At 39.9% G+C, this 13,230-nt stretch overlaps 1 protein-coding gene across 1 annotated transcript; it reads right to left on the minus strand.

Annotated features, from left to right (window-relative positions):
- Positions 1 to 368: 368 nt before the first annotated feature.
- On the minus strand, positions 369 to 4,072 carry LOC139296779 (histamine H3 receptor-like). The gene is made up of 3 exons (XM_070919291.1): positions 3,826 to 4,072; positions 3,122 to 3,288; positions 369 to 1,121 (listed from the first exon to the last, which is right to left on the minus strand). The coding sequence occupies exons 1-3, from the start codon at positions 4,070 to 4,072 to the stop codon at positions 369 to 371; spliced, it is 1,167 nt and encodes a 388-aa protein (XP_070775392.1).
- Positions 4,073 to 13,230: the final 9,158 nt, after the last annotated feature.

Here is a 13,230-nt window from a genome sequence, read left to right on the forward strand (position 1 = left end):
CTTAGCCTTATTTCTACAGATACTTAATTAGTTAATAAGGTACAGCTGGTAGATCTGCTTCACTCTTTTCTGTTGTTTTTTTCTCCTATCAAACAACCAATAGACGGAAGAATAATGTTCATGTGTATGATGAATGTTTAATACTTACTTTAGAACAAAGTGAACTGATTGACAGTAAATTACATTATACTGTACAGTACCAACTTTATACATACAAACACTAGAAAGCACAATTGAAAACTATTTATTGTGGCCTGTGTAACAGCTCCATATGCTGAAACTGTGGAATTTATGGGTGAGATTTAGAATTCTTCCATCCATAGTTTTGGCACATTGTTCATCCCCATCCATGCATGGGTATCTGCTTGTCACTGGCCAGCACGAAGGACAGATGATGGGGGAGTAGTATGCAGCCTCGGGCAGAGAATCTTGCTAAAGGCCCTGCGGAAGCTACTGTGGCAGAGCGGGTACAGGAAGGGGTTAATAGCAGAGTTTAGCCACAGGAGCCAGAAGGTGACCTCGTACCAGTGATGCTGGATGCACCGCCCTCTGCAGGCAGCACGGATGATCATCAGTAGGGTGTATGGTGCCCAGCAGATGGCAAACACACACACTATGATGGCCAGGGACTTAGCAATTTTCTTATCCCTGGACAGACGGCTAGGCTGGGCAGCCCTGCTGGTTGAGGGATCTAGTTTACCCAAACTGGGAGAGGAGGTCTGCGAGTGGATGGAGCCTCTTACAGCCAGTTTCATCCCAAACCCCCAGTTGTGGGACAGGGGGACACCTTCCCCCTGGGCAGAGGCAGGTTCGCTCACTTGAAGGTGGAGCTGGGCCTCCCTGCTGTGGAGCCTCCTCCTGCGTATGCTGAGGTAAATGCTGAGGTTGAAGAAAGCCACTGAGATGAAAGGAGAGAAAAACTCCAGCATGGAGGCACTCAGCAGGAAGTACCAAGAGTAATAGAACTCCGCAAAGCACTCATTCTTAGGCACGCGGCTCCTGCCCACCACCAGCTCCCAGAATATGATAGCTGGGCCGTACAGGACAAAGGCTAGCACCCAGACAGCAATCATCTTGATTATGGCTTGATGAGTCATGCTCTGTCTGGCCCGGTAACTTACCTGCAGTAAATATAAGCATAAATCAGAAAATATACTTTGAGTAATACTGTGTGCACTCAGTCAATTTTATGTGTAATTGCTGAATCCTACCATTATTGTAGAAATATTTAGAGGGCGAAATAACAATTTATTCTCCTAAAGTACACTGTCTTTACCCATGAAAAGGTAGGCAATGTTCATTTAACAGCAGAGGTGGAAGAGGTTTAATTCTAGCACTTTTCAACACAACACTGGCCTCCTTGAACTAATCGCAGCACTGCGGTACAATGAACATGGAGGCCAGCCTTCAAACAGAGGACATTGCTTTAAATCACCATGTCTACAAAAATCATCCAGTGAAATTCTTCAAACCCAGGGGACACTAATAACATCTTTTGACAGATGCATAATTGTAAGTATTATTATGTAACATTTTGAAGGAGAAAGAACATGTGAACTGTTGTTTCCAACATCCTGACATCATGCACTGCAGAAAAGAGTGTGAAGGAGTGTTAAGTCGATGAAGCGCCTCTCATGATCACTTGTCTCAATTAGTGTCACATCCTATGTCCCGGTCCACATTCTTGTGCAGCGGGCAGCGTACTTCACATCCTCACCAGCTGCTTTGAATATGTGCCCCTCTTCTGGATGACAAAAAAATGAACTGCAGCTCTTCTGCAAAGAAGATGGAAAATGGCTCCACTTATGTTTGTATAAATTAATTGGTATAGGGTACTTCTTGCCCCTGCTTCATGTAGCGATGATAGCACTCAGGTGTGCTCATAAATCCAATCTGAAATTTTGCATTATCTTTTTAAATTGTTAGATTCCTCCTGAGAGGTTCTCAGATTAATCTTAGCTTACTCTTACAATCACAAGTAACACATAAAATAGGAGCTTTTCTCTCTAACACTGTGCAGTTAGCCCTTTGCTAATGTGCTGACATTTCATCTAACTGCCAAATACATGCATCTAATCTGACTCCATCTTTTCTTTTAAAAGACAAACTTTGTCCTGTGGACGATCCTTTGTCTTTCGATGTTCAGAGAGAAATGTTTTTAGGAAAATGCTGCTTGGCTGCTGGTGGCCTGTTTCTGCTATGATTGATCTCTCCAGGTTGGAAGGACCATGGCACAGAGGAGGATCTCGATGATCAAAGCTAGCTAATTAAAGAAGAGGCTCTCTCTCTCTCTGGTGTTATTTGTATTCATTGCTCTGATGTTAAGTGTTTGCTTGCGAAAGGAAACAGAACACTCTCTTTGTCTACTATGCCAAGCCTCATCCCACCTTTGAGTTAACACTCGTGTATAGGATACAGTCAGCCAGCTAATGCACAGAGAAGCCCCAACAAAAGGTTCAAGGGGCCTAACAGCTGCAGAGGTTTGGAAAAATATGCTAACAACTAGATACGTGCCAAGACAGGCAGAAAACAGAAACATTTATATTAGTGATGCTGTACAACTGTATTTCAGCAAAATAAAGCAGAACATAGTTGCACGGACATAGATTAAATTATCTGAATCTGCTGAAGTGGAAATTAAAAGTGTTTAAGTAATTCAATCATCTAATGTTAGATTATTGACAGTCTTGTGTTGTTTTCTGCATGTTTTCTGAAGCCCAGTCCGTCCCAAAGTCGAAATGTGACTTTTTTTATCTTTGTCATGGGGAAGGGCTATAATTAGGGGTGGCACTGGGCCTGAATGGGTCAGGAATGATTAACCTCTGCAGATGGGCACATTTGGGAGGATGAGGTGGCACTGCCCCTACCAATGACCTGGGAGACTCACCAGTCAGACATTAAGCCACAGAGCAGCGCAGGGAACATTTGTATGGCTGCAAGGGAAAGGGCACTTCAACTTTTAACGTTACACTACACAAAAGGTTATTTCCGTCTGAATGGAAACCAAGATGGGATTTTGTTTTTTACACTATGGCAGGCTAATGTATGGTGAGTCACAATCTGAAATTCACTTTGATGGCTACGTGCATTACGGATGTGAGGCCCAGGATGTTCCACTCACTGCTCTGGTGACTGACAGGAAGCGGTCGTAGCTGATGAGGACGATGTTGAAGACGGACGCAGAACAAAGCAGATAGTCCATGACCAGCCACAGCTTACACAGCCCTCGGCCCAGCATCCATCTGCCTGTGAGGATGTAAGGGATGTAGACTGGGATGCAGAATGCCCCTACAGACACAGTTATTGGAAAGGGATCAGAGACCAGTGCAGTGAAATTTCAGCCCCCCTATGTAGCATTTGTAATCAGTATAGTAAAACACTATAAAATACTGTACATTAACGATCACTTAAAAATACCCTTATATCGCTTATGAATGCATTATAGAGTGTTATAAACCATCTATTAAATGTTTATATAGTGCTTATAAATGTTAAGTAAAAGAAGTGTGAAAGAGCAGATCATAGAAAGACTACATGTTTACAAGAGTTAGGCCATGCCATTGCAAAAGAAAGAAAGAAAGAACCAAAACATGTATCAAGCACTCTAATTATGTAATGCTTGTAGCTGCTTGATTTGTGAATGCACAGCTACTCAAGTGCTGCACTTATAGTAGCACACATCTACTGTGCAGGGAGATGGACAGGCATACGAAGGAGCATCAAAGATATTTTAAAGATTTCCAAACTTAGCCAGCATATATCAGCATTGATACATATCATAGCCTTTGTGACAGAAATAATGCATTCATCTAAGGTTGGACTTACCTACAAGAAAATCTGATATTGCCAAATTCAGGAAGTAGTAATTGCACTGCCTTCTCAAACTCTTGTCCACTTTAAAGGCCAAAATGACCAACGCGTTGCCCAAAACTATCACAACAACCAAAGTCACCATCATCACCATCAAAAGGACAAATATGGGTCCTGAAAACACGAAGCTGCTCTGGACTCTGGTTGAGGTGTTGTCAAAATAGTACCGACTGGAGTTGGAATCAGTTTGCTCCACCGACATGGTCCTGGTGATGTGAGGTGAACGATGCTGTCGTTAAATCCTCAATAGACCGGCGCTGAGAATAAGAAGCCAGCAACAGGTGCCAGGCGAGTGGACGCTGCATCCAACACCCCCCATATATGCTCTGTGCGCTCTCCTGTTGAAACTGAGCACAATGTCCAGGAAGATCCACGAGAGAGCGCACACACGCTCTCCACAAAACGCTGCCTGGACACTTGATGAATTATGCATCTGCCGGCAAAGCCGTGAGGTAGTTGGATTACTTCTCCAAACGATCAAATGGTTTTTTGTAGCGCCAGATTATGTTTTTAAAGCATTTCCAACCAGCGCCACGTTCCGTATAGTCGACACGATGGAGTGAATGCTGTTTATACAGTAGAAACGGGATAGAAAAGTTTGGTTGTCTTCACTGACGCGAGATTAAGGAGTTAACTGCCTTATCCTCCGTCTTAAAGGATATCAAGGCGTAGTGTGAGGTTATTCCAGCAGCAAACGGAAGAGACTTTGGAAGCACAGCAAACCTGATGATTGTCTTTAACTGCACTGTGAACTGAGACTGACATTTTTAGATAATTTGGCTGACGTCAAAGAGTCTATTTCTTTCCTTTCCTTTTATTTCCTTTTCATGCTGTGAATCAACAGTAAGTAAGCTGATCCGCGTGTTTAATAGTCTCCAGTCATATATTTTCCCTGCTGAAATCCATTCATAGCTAACCCCATATTTGATTCACAGACACACAGTCCCTCAGCAGCACTCAGCACGCAGCCCACCAATTTTGGTTGTTGCCTCAAATGAGCTTGCAGTGGGCATGAAGAGGATACAGGACATGTATATGGACAAGGCATGCTGAAGGCACGGCACAATCAAACTATAATGACCCTTACCTCATCCTACGCTGTACCAGGTATTAAGAACATTACCTTCCAGCTATGAACAAACAATACAACTAGAAATGCAGCTTACTCTGTGATTTTTTAAAATTTTATTTAGGCCTTATTGGCATATCTATGCATCTTCTGTTGTTTGTTGAAATTGGTGAAGGTTAATTTCTTCTGTTTCATCAAAGTTGACACTTTGGACATTCAAGGTTTTATAAATCTCATATTTTTGTTAACACTCTCTGCTTTTTTCTTTCACCCTGGCAGCAGCCGGTACCTTCGATCTGACTGACAAGCTGTGCAAGCCAACATCAGCATGATGGACAGAACAGGAGTGAGTGAGAGGCACACACACACACACACACACACACACACACACACACACCGCAGGTCTTTCACTGAAGCTCTCATTAACACGCCTCATGAGATTAACAGTTTTACCAGTCATGATGAAATATTTAGCATTCTAGCCTATCACCCCTCAAAGTCCAGCATGTGGGAATTTGTATATTTCATGTACCTGTTTAGCTACTTGTGTGTGTATAGCCTCTCTCTGGTACACAGTGAAAGAAGCTGTAGGCCTTATTTGCATTCTGATACAATCCTGTCAGTCCCCCAGCTGTGGTCCAAGAGAAATGAGAAACACTACAGAACAGTAGAAGTGACTGAAGGAGCCCAGTTTGAATTACTGTTATTTTCTCACAAATAGAGCCACCACCATCTCTCAGAGTTAGTCACGTCACCGTTGCAACACAGGAACCAGTGCAGGCAAGGGTAAACAGCAAGCATGGGAGTTTTAATGCGGCTTCATTCAGACTCTTTACCAGTGTTGTTCACAATAAGCTCAATTAAAGTGAAATGTCTGTTCAAATCAGCCCTTTAGAAATTTGAATGTAACTGCCCTTGTAGCTTCTCTTAATTAGGTGGTGTCATCATATGCTGTAATTTTCACCGCAAGAGAAATGATTGAGTGCTTTATCATGTGACAAACGTGTTTTAATGATCAATTACAGGAATTTGTGTTTGTGATTTGCACCTCATGATGGCTGATGGGAAATCAACATACAGAAAATGTGTTTTGTCAAAGGAAAACCCCTAACCCTCTGGATGTTGAGAGGGAATAGTGTCATTTTACATACTGTATATGAGCTGACTATACTAAAAGTGATATACAGTATGAATAACTGCTCCTCTTTTACTAGAAAAAGGATGACTTTTCATATTTGAATGGTCTAAAACCCATTTCGATCGTAACTGCTCGCGTCCATAAAATTGACCCTTAAGGGCAAAACTGTAAGTTCAATATTCAGGAAGTTTTTGGCTGCCTATAAAAAAGACTAGTGATAGTGAAATACCCATTAGTTACAAATGTCAGTTATTCAAATATGCAACAAAGGCACAGGGACGTCATGGAAACTGGCGTTGTGCCGTCATGGAAACTAATGCACATAAAAAATTACTTGCTGTGCTCAAGAGGCAGCTTTCATAGAAAATGTTGTTTTCTTGTCTGCCATCATGAGGTGCAAATCACAAAACTGAAACAGAAAAAAACTCTTCATAATAGAAAAAAACATTGTTATCAATGTTGCTCTTGATTTTTATTTGCCTTTACCTGATTGGGAATATTCCCAGAGAATGAAAGAAAAAGTGTCATACATTATGTAAAGATCATGCAGGTGTCTCAGCCAAACATTAATATTAGACCATTGCTCCAAAGGTCATGCTTGAGCTGTTCTTGATAACATACATTGAGGTAGTGGGAACAGAATGCAAGGAAAGTGTGTCAGGGAGGCAATCAATTTGGCAGGTGCATTGCCGCTGGATTTGGAAATACAAGTGCAATGACTCATTTGAAAATGGAGGGCACTCAGAAACAAAGCAGTGCCACAGAGGGTACACAGAGGCTCTAGTGTTGCCGATTATACTGTGCCCTGCTGTGGCTCTCCATTGCTCTAGTCCTCAAGTGTTTGTGTTTGGATGCTGGGCTGGAGAACCGATGCTATCATACTGTAACAGTGTGCCTATCAACAGTAATCACAGCTAAAATGAAACGATAACATGTACAGTGGACATCCCAATTCTCCCTTTAAACCCCAGTGGAGGCTTCGTAGGAGTCCTTACAAGAACACATTCATAGGACAATGTCTGCATATAGGTATTTTATTGCAAATATCAATAATTTCTGCATACTATTTTTATTTTTATGTATAATATATTAGATTTGTCAATAATCCAGTATTGATGAGGTTTTAAGATTTAGAAATAGATAGGTTTACTTGACAATACTAAAGCTAAACACAACACACAGTCCTTACATACAAACACAATTGTCGAGGATAAAAACACACTAAAACTAAAAGCCTTTTTCAGTTTTGGTTCTTGTCAGAGGGAGAGTAAAATGACAGATCTTCAAGGTAAAAAACACACAAAAACAAGCAAACCTACAATAAAGACATAAGATTGATCATTTAACAACTATTGCATACTTATGGCAATCTCTGACGAAACTGAAATTGTTGACTAAGTAACCAGAAATTGCATTCTTCTACCTACAATTTACAATTTTACTTGGCTGATAGCTGATGGGAAAACAACATACAGAAAATGTGTAATGTCCTGCACGTGTCAGGAACACCAGAAATGTCTCCCTGATGGAATCGTAGGTATGGCAAAGTGAATTGAAACTTGAATTTTTACGTTTTCCTAATTCCCATCTCTGGCCATTTTGCAATTCACCTAATTGAACGAGTGATATTCTCACGTTCAGCAAACAACAGTATTAACAAAAGCATTATTTTGGATTACCTCAGTAATGACTCCTAATCTCATTGCGCTGATTTGCTCTGACTTTGCTCCATGCCAAAGTCACAAAAAGACAATAAGCAGTTGCAAAAATGTGTTGACGCTGTAACCAAGGAGTATTACATCTACTTAAGTCTTTCAGAAGACATTCAAACAAAATGGAATCTGATTCTATTCAACGATTTCTGAAAAAATATGAAATTGCTATGGAAGGCATTTGGAAATGTACACTAAAACAGCAATGCACTTTTGTTGTTTGAGGAATAGGTAAACATTTTGTAGAGAAAGCTCCATCTGTTGAACATGCAGTGCTGCAACAATATGCTGGTTATGGGCTAATTGCCATGTGAACATAACAGAAATATCCCCTGATAGTCTCCGTCTCCACATCACATCAGAGCTGTCACAGTTTACATAATAAATGCTAATCATTGATGAGAGAACTGAACTCGTAGTTGGATGGCTTCACAGCCTCACAGTCTGTTTGGCAGAGCTGCTTGCGAGATGAAGGGTGCTGGCATTTACCTTATGCTCCACATCCACAGAAGCTCATTGAAATGCTGTGGGTGTGCCTCATCGTGACAGTATTTTGACTTGTTAAATTTTTCATCTCATTTTCAAAAGCTCCAAGCTGGTTAATCCACGTGTCACTGTACCCCACCCTTGTATCAAAATGCATTGAGTAAGCCATCATTGTAAGCATTCACTGTGCAGTGATTATTACTGTGAGAATTATGTGAGCATTAAAAGGAAACCCTAAACATTAAATAACCAGAATGCACCATGTTTAAGCTATCAGAAAATACATTTTAAAAAGAAAATATTAAGGCAGTTGTATTAGTTAATCAGTCCTTGCTGCAAAGGGACAGAATGACAGATATAATTAGTATAATTTCCAAATGCAAATATTGTGTAATATAAATATAACTCTTTTAAATGTTCACTTCCACTATGATGCCTATAGTACTGGTGGTTTATTTTAATTTCTGTTGAGATGCTTTGGTAAGACTTGCTGCTTCCTCTTGCTTTTGGATAAATGTAATTTACTGTGATGTAAATATACATTAAGAATGCTTTAAAACAAAGTTGTTTACTCCAATTTCCTTGCTAAAGGTGAGCAGACAAAAAAAAAACAAGGTAATCTATCCTGCAGTATCAAGGCAGTTTAAAAGCAATTATTTTTAGAATAATATACCCCATGCTTTAGTGTCTTAAAACCTATCAGTGCTAATGACAATACCCCTGTGAAAACAATAGCTAAACCTGATGGTCCTCTGGGGTTCATTCAAGAGAGAATGCATTTGAGAGCATCTTGGCTCATTTCCATATAAAACGCTATAACACAGAAAAGACAGAAAATAACAGATTCGTTGCACTATTTATTTCCTAAAACAACTTCACCATCATTGGTGCAAAGTACAGTACCCTAAAGTAGATCTTGAAGGCCCCATGAGTGGACGTGTACTGACTGTGCTTGATTGATCTGTCTAACCCTCCTGTTAGTTTTGTTGTGTTGTTGGTGTTTCGGCGGGAGAATTTACACCTATTAAAAAACCCTACTCAGTCATGATTTTCACTTAATCTTAATCTTCTCAGGACTGCGTGGGCTTTGGTTTTGATGCTCCTTTTTGTTGCAAGACAACTTACACATGCTTCATTCTTGTTAGTACTAAGAGTTTGATGACATCACTTAATTCCCAGCATAGCTCCTCCCAACGTCCACCTGTGTAGAGGTCTAATCAGTAATCAAAGTAATTGCAAACACCTGTGTGGCTGTGCTGGGCATTTAAGGATGGGTCACAACAATAAACCCCTCAATGTTGAACAGGGCCAAGGGCCTTTGCATTTACAGCTTGTATTAGTCTTGTCATTATCTCAATTCTGCCCACATTTTGACTGAATCTACATATGCAAATTAGGTAGACGGGGGCTGGTGGACTTGTCAACAAATGTATTGTCCCTGGTTAAGGGAAGCAATGATGGGCATCCTTCATTTTAAAATCACTTTTTGCGAGGGAAGACTTGCTAGCTAGTGCAGCTACTGGTAGTTTTTGCCAGGCTTCTTTTTTTTTGTTTATGTTTATTAACAGCACAGTAATATTACAATACAAATAACAGTGAAGGGAGTATTGGGGAAAACATTTAATAAAATAAATACAATGTAAAAAGGTACATCATACAGAAATTAAGAGTGAAGAAATAAAAAAATAAATATATCAAAATAGAGTCAACTTTAAAAAATGAATAAGCAATATTGCAAACCAAATTAAATTATCTGGCAATGTCGTCCAAAGTGTTTCTGAAGAGATGAGGTGTCTTTAAAGATGTTTTGTTTTTAAATACAGACAGAATCATAGAATGTCTGAAGTTCAACATAAAACATAAAACAATTGTTTTTGGAAGAAACTGAAGAAATCTGGCCTTGTGAATATTTTGTTTGCCCAAAAGACACAACAATTTTATCTTTCTACAACATACTTTCTGTAATAGAGACCTAGACCTTATGAGTCTCCCAGCTCAATAAGGAGAACAAAAATAAAATAAATGAGAAAATGACTCATCCTCCTATTTGAAGAAGGAACATAAAGGGGAAACACCAGGTCTAAAATTGTGATTCTCATCAGAAATGAACGCAATACCTCAGTCATAACAGTCCTTAAAAAGTAGGGTCTTATTTTAGTATGTTGATTGTTTCACAGATTTTTTTCTTACGGGTGCATTTATACCTGGCTGAGATCTGATGTGGTCTGGTCATTTACACCTTGCATTAACATAAACTCTTCATCCAGATAGGAGATGGAGTTACAGATAATATGTAAATGTAGGGTGTAAATGGGATCCGTTGTTCCCATCATGCTGAATGTATAATGGTAGCACAGTTATATATGCTATATCAACAATTCTGCAGTAGACTGTTTTCCTGCAGAAGCGCTGCCTGCCTTGGCAATTACACGCACAAAAAAGCATGAAACTGGTGAATCCTTGTTAGAATAAGCTTTTAGTAGTATGTTTTGCACCACAGGTAAGTACGCCACATGTTGGACTCAAAGAGAGAGAAGGACTATTGATCTGTGGTTATTAGCTGAACCATCCGCTGAGCCCATGCTCTACATCATGAAATATAGTAGAAGCACAATTTTTTATTGTTGACTATCATCTTAAAACTATAGTGAAAAAAGCATAATGTGTAAAAAAAAAAAGTTACATATCAACTTATCATTATCTGTTTCCTTTGGAGCCAATCACTTTACTGAGCAGTCAAATAAGCCTCTCCTATTCAGGCTGCTCTGTGTGAAGGGAATGTCTCACTGTCTCTCTCTCTGCCTGTCCCTAAAATGTCCCTGCTGGGGATTCTATCTCCTGGTTCCTTTTGAAGCAGTGGCCTCTCTTTGCCTCCATTATCTTGTAATTTGTGAGGGATTACGCTTTGGAGCACACACAGTCCACCCCGTTGCTTAAGGACTGTGACAGCTTACAATAATTGCCATGCTAATTAGCAGGAACTAGCCCAGTGCGCTTCTTTCCCTCACCAGACCTGATTTGATGAATATGCTTTGATTAATGTCTGTCTTTCCATAACTTCTGAACCACTGTAATTAAATATGTCTCTGATGGTAATGACTGACTGATACATGTCAGAAAAATAAATAAATTGTGGAGGCTACTGTTTTTGAAGGACAAAGACAAAGCCTGCGTTCAAATCCTGCCACTGAGGAGGTTGTATTTAGGTGTAGGAAGCAGTACTGAGATCAATACAAACATCCCTAGAGTGTGAAGCAAATTATGATCAGCTCAACCACAATGACTTGAAAAGACCACCTTTAACCCATGATGCATTTCTCAATTGATGGAAGCAGTTACTACTTTGTATCAACAGCATTAGAGGTGTATGTAGAGCATGACAACAATTGAGCAGCATTGAGCGGTCCACATGACCTTGTGTGTCTGTGTAAAAATGTGAAACATTATAAAGAATATAGAAAAAAGATAATGATGCTTAGAACTGACAAATGTTGCTGTTTTCCGTCAAAGATTACTTACTGCAAAACTGTCAAATCTACATTGTTAGTAGAGCCGTTCGTCTGTGTTTGGCATAATTGTCATGATTTCCAAGACTTGTTGCCCTTAATTCCCTGTGACGATGAACTCTGCATTTATTCTGACGGGTGCATCTGCAATATAAGCACAGTTGGCCTCTTTGGAGCTCTGTTGGTTGTCTCATATTGCTTTGAAAACTCACATATAACACTGATTTACAGACTTATTTTACAGCAGTAGTTGCTTCAGCAGGGTTAGTCTAGTCCTATTCCACTGGTGCGTGTTTATCTTATTTTGTCCACCCCCCCGCAGCTCTACTGTGTTTTAGCCTTGCCTGTGATCGAGGTTTCTGGTCAACACAACCACTCAAAAAGACATCTCTCTTCTCACAGGTGACTAAGTAACTCATCTTTTAAGTCCTCCCTGACACATACCGTCATTACAGCATGACCTCCCATCGTCCTCTCTGCCAGATATGCACACACCTCAGGGGACCTAATTGCTTGAAGTAAGCAGGGCCCTCTTAGCCACACACAGAGAATTGACCTTCAATACCTCAAAACTGTCTAAGACTACAGTTTTCTACATAGCATAGTGGAGCCCAAAATGTCTCAGATGAATGACCTTTAAAAAGGAAGTATGGCACAAATAAAGGTAGAAGGTTAAAATGTGGCAGTGATGTGCAGGTTTCTGTGTGATTGTTGCCCAAACAGTTTTATCGTCTTTCTGACAGAAACTTGGAAAATGAACACAGCTCTAACCTGTGCGGATATCACCTGGCCCAACAAATACTTCCATCTAGTGTACAAAAGAAGAATTGGGCCCTGGTGAGTAATTAGATTAAGTTAGGTTCAGTAACAAGACCAACAAAATTCATAGGAACCCCCATTTGGAAATTGTATATGCTATATGTAATGACACGGAAGAGGAGTTTATTTCTGATGTAGCTATAATGTGGCAAAGAATTTGAATAATATTTTCAAGTGATGAAAGATAAGTATACTTGATATGGTTATGATACAGTAACATTCTCACCAGTGTAGCATAAATGTTGACATCTTTTCACGTGCAAATACAGAGTGTTTCAGTTAAGTGTTTCAGTTAATGTGACAAATATGGGGATGATTAGTGGAACGAAATGCGATGTTGAAGTTACACGGTACATGTCTTAGACAACTTGGACACCTGTATATGCAGTGGACTATGGGCGTGGACAGGCTGTGCTTGATTGACAGCTGCCTCACTGTCCTAATAGTTTTATTGCACCTGTTAGGGCAAGACAACTTATACTGTTATATATATCTATATATATATTTTTATTTTTTTATTTTTTTGTATCATGTCATTGTAATTAGTTCAAAGAGTGATATCAATTGAGTGATTGAGTGGGTATGCAGAGCCTTTGTGTTGCCAGATTTGACTGACAAAAAGTGAACCTG

Source organism: Enoplosus armatus, chromosome 14, assembly GCF_043641665.1.
Source record: "Enoplosus armatus isolate fEnoArm2 chromosome 14, fEnoArm2.hap1, whole genome shotgun sequence".
NCBI classification, from domain to species: domain Eukaryota; kingdom Metazoa; phylum Chordata; class Actinopteri; order Centrarchiformes; family Enoplosidae; genus Enoplosus; species Enoplosus armatus.

Coding starts and splice junctions, on each gene's coding strand:
- LOC139296779 (XM_070919291.1), bottom strand. CDS start 4,072: ATGTCGGTGGAGCAAACTGATTCCAACTCCAGTCGGTACTATTTTGAC. Junction 3,289..3,825: donor AATATCAGATTTTCTTGTAG/GTAAGTCCAACC, acceptor CTGTGTCTGTAG/GGGCATTCTGCATCCCAGTC. Junction 1,122..3,121: donor TCCTGTCAGTCACCAGAGCA/GTGAGTGGAACA, acceptor TATTTACTGCAG/GTAAGTTACCGGGCCAGACA.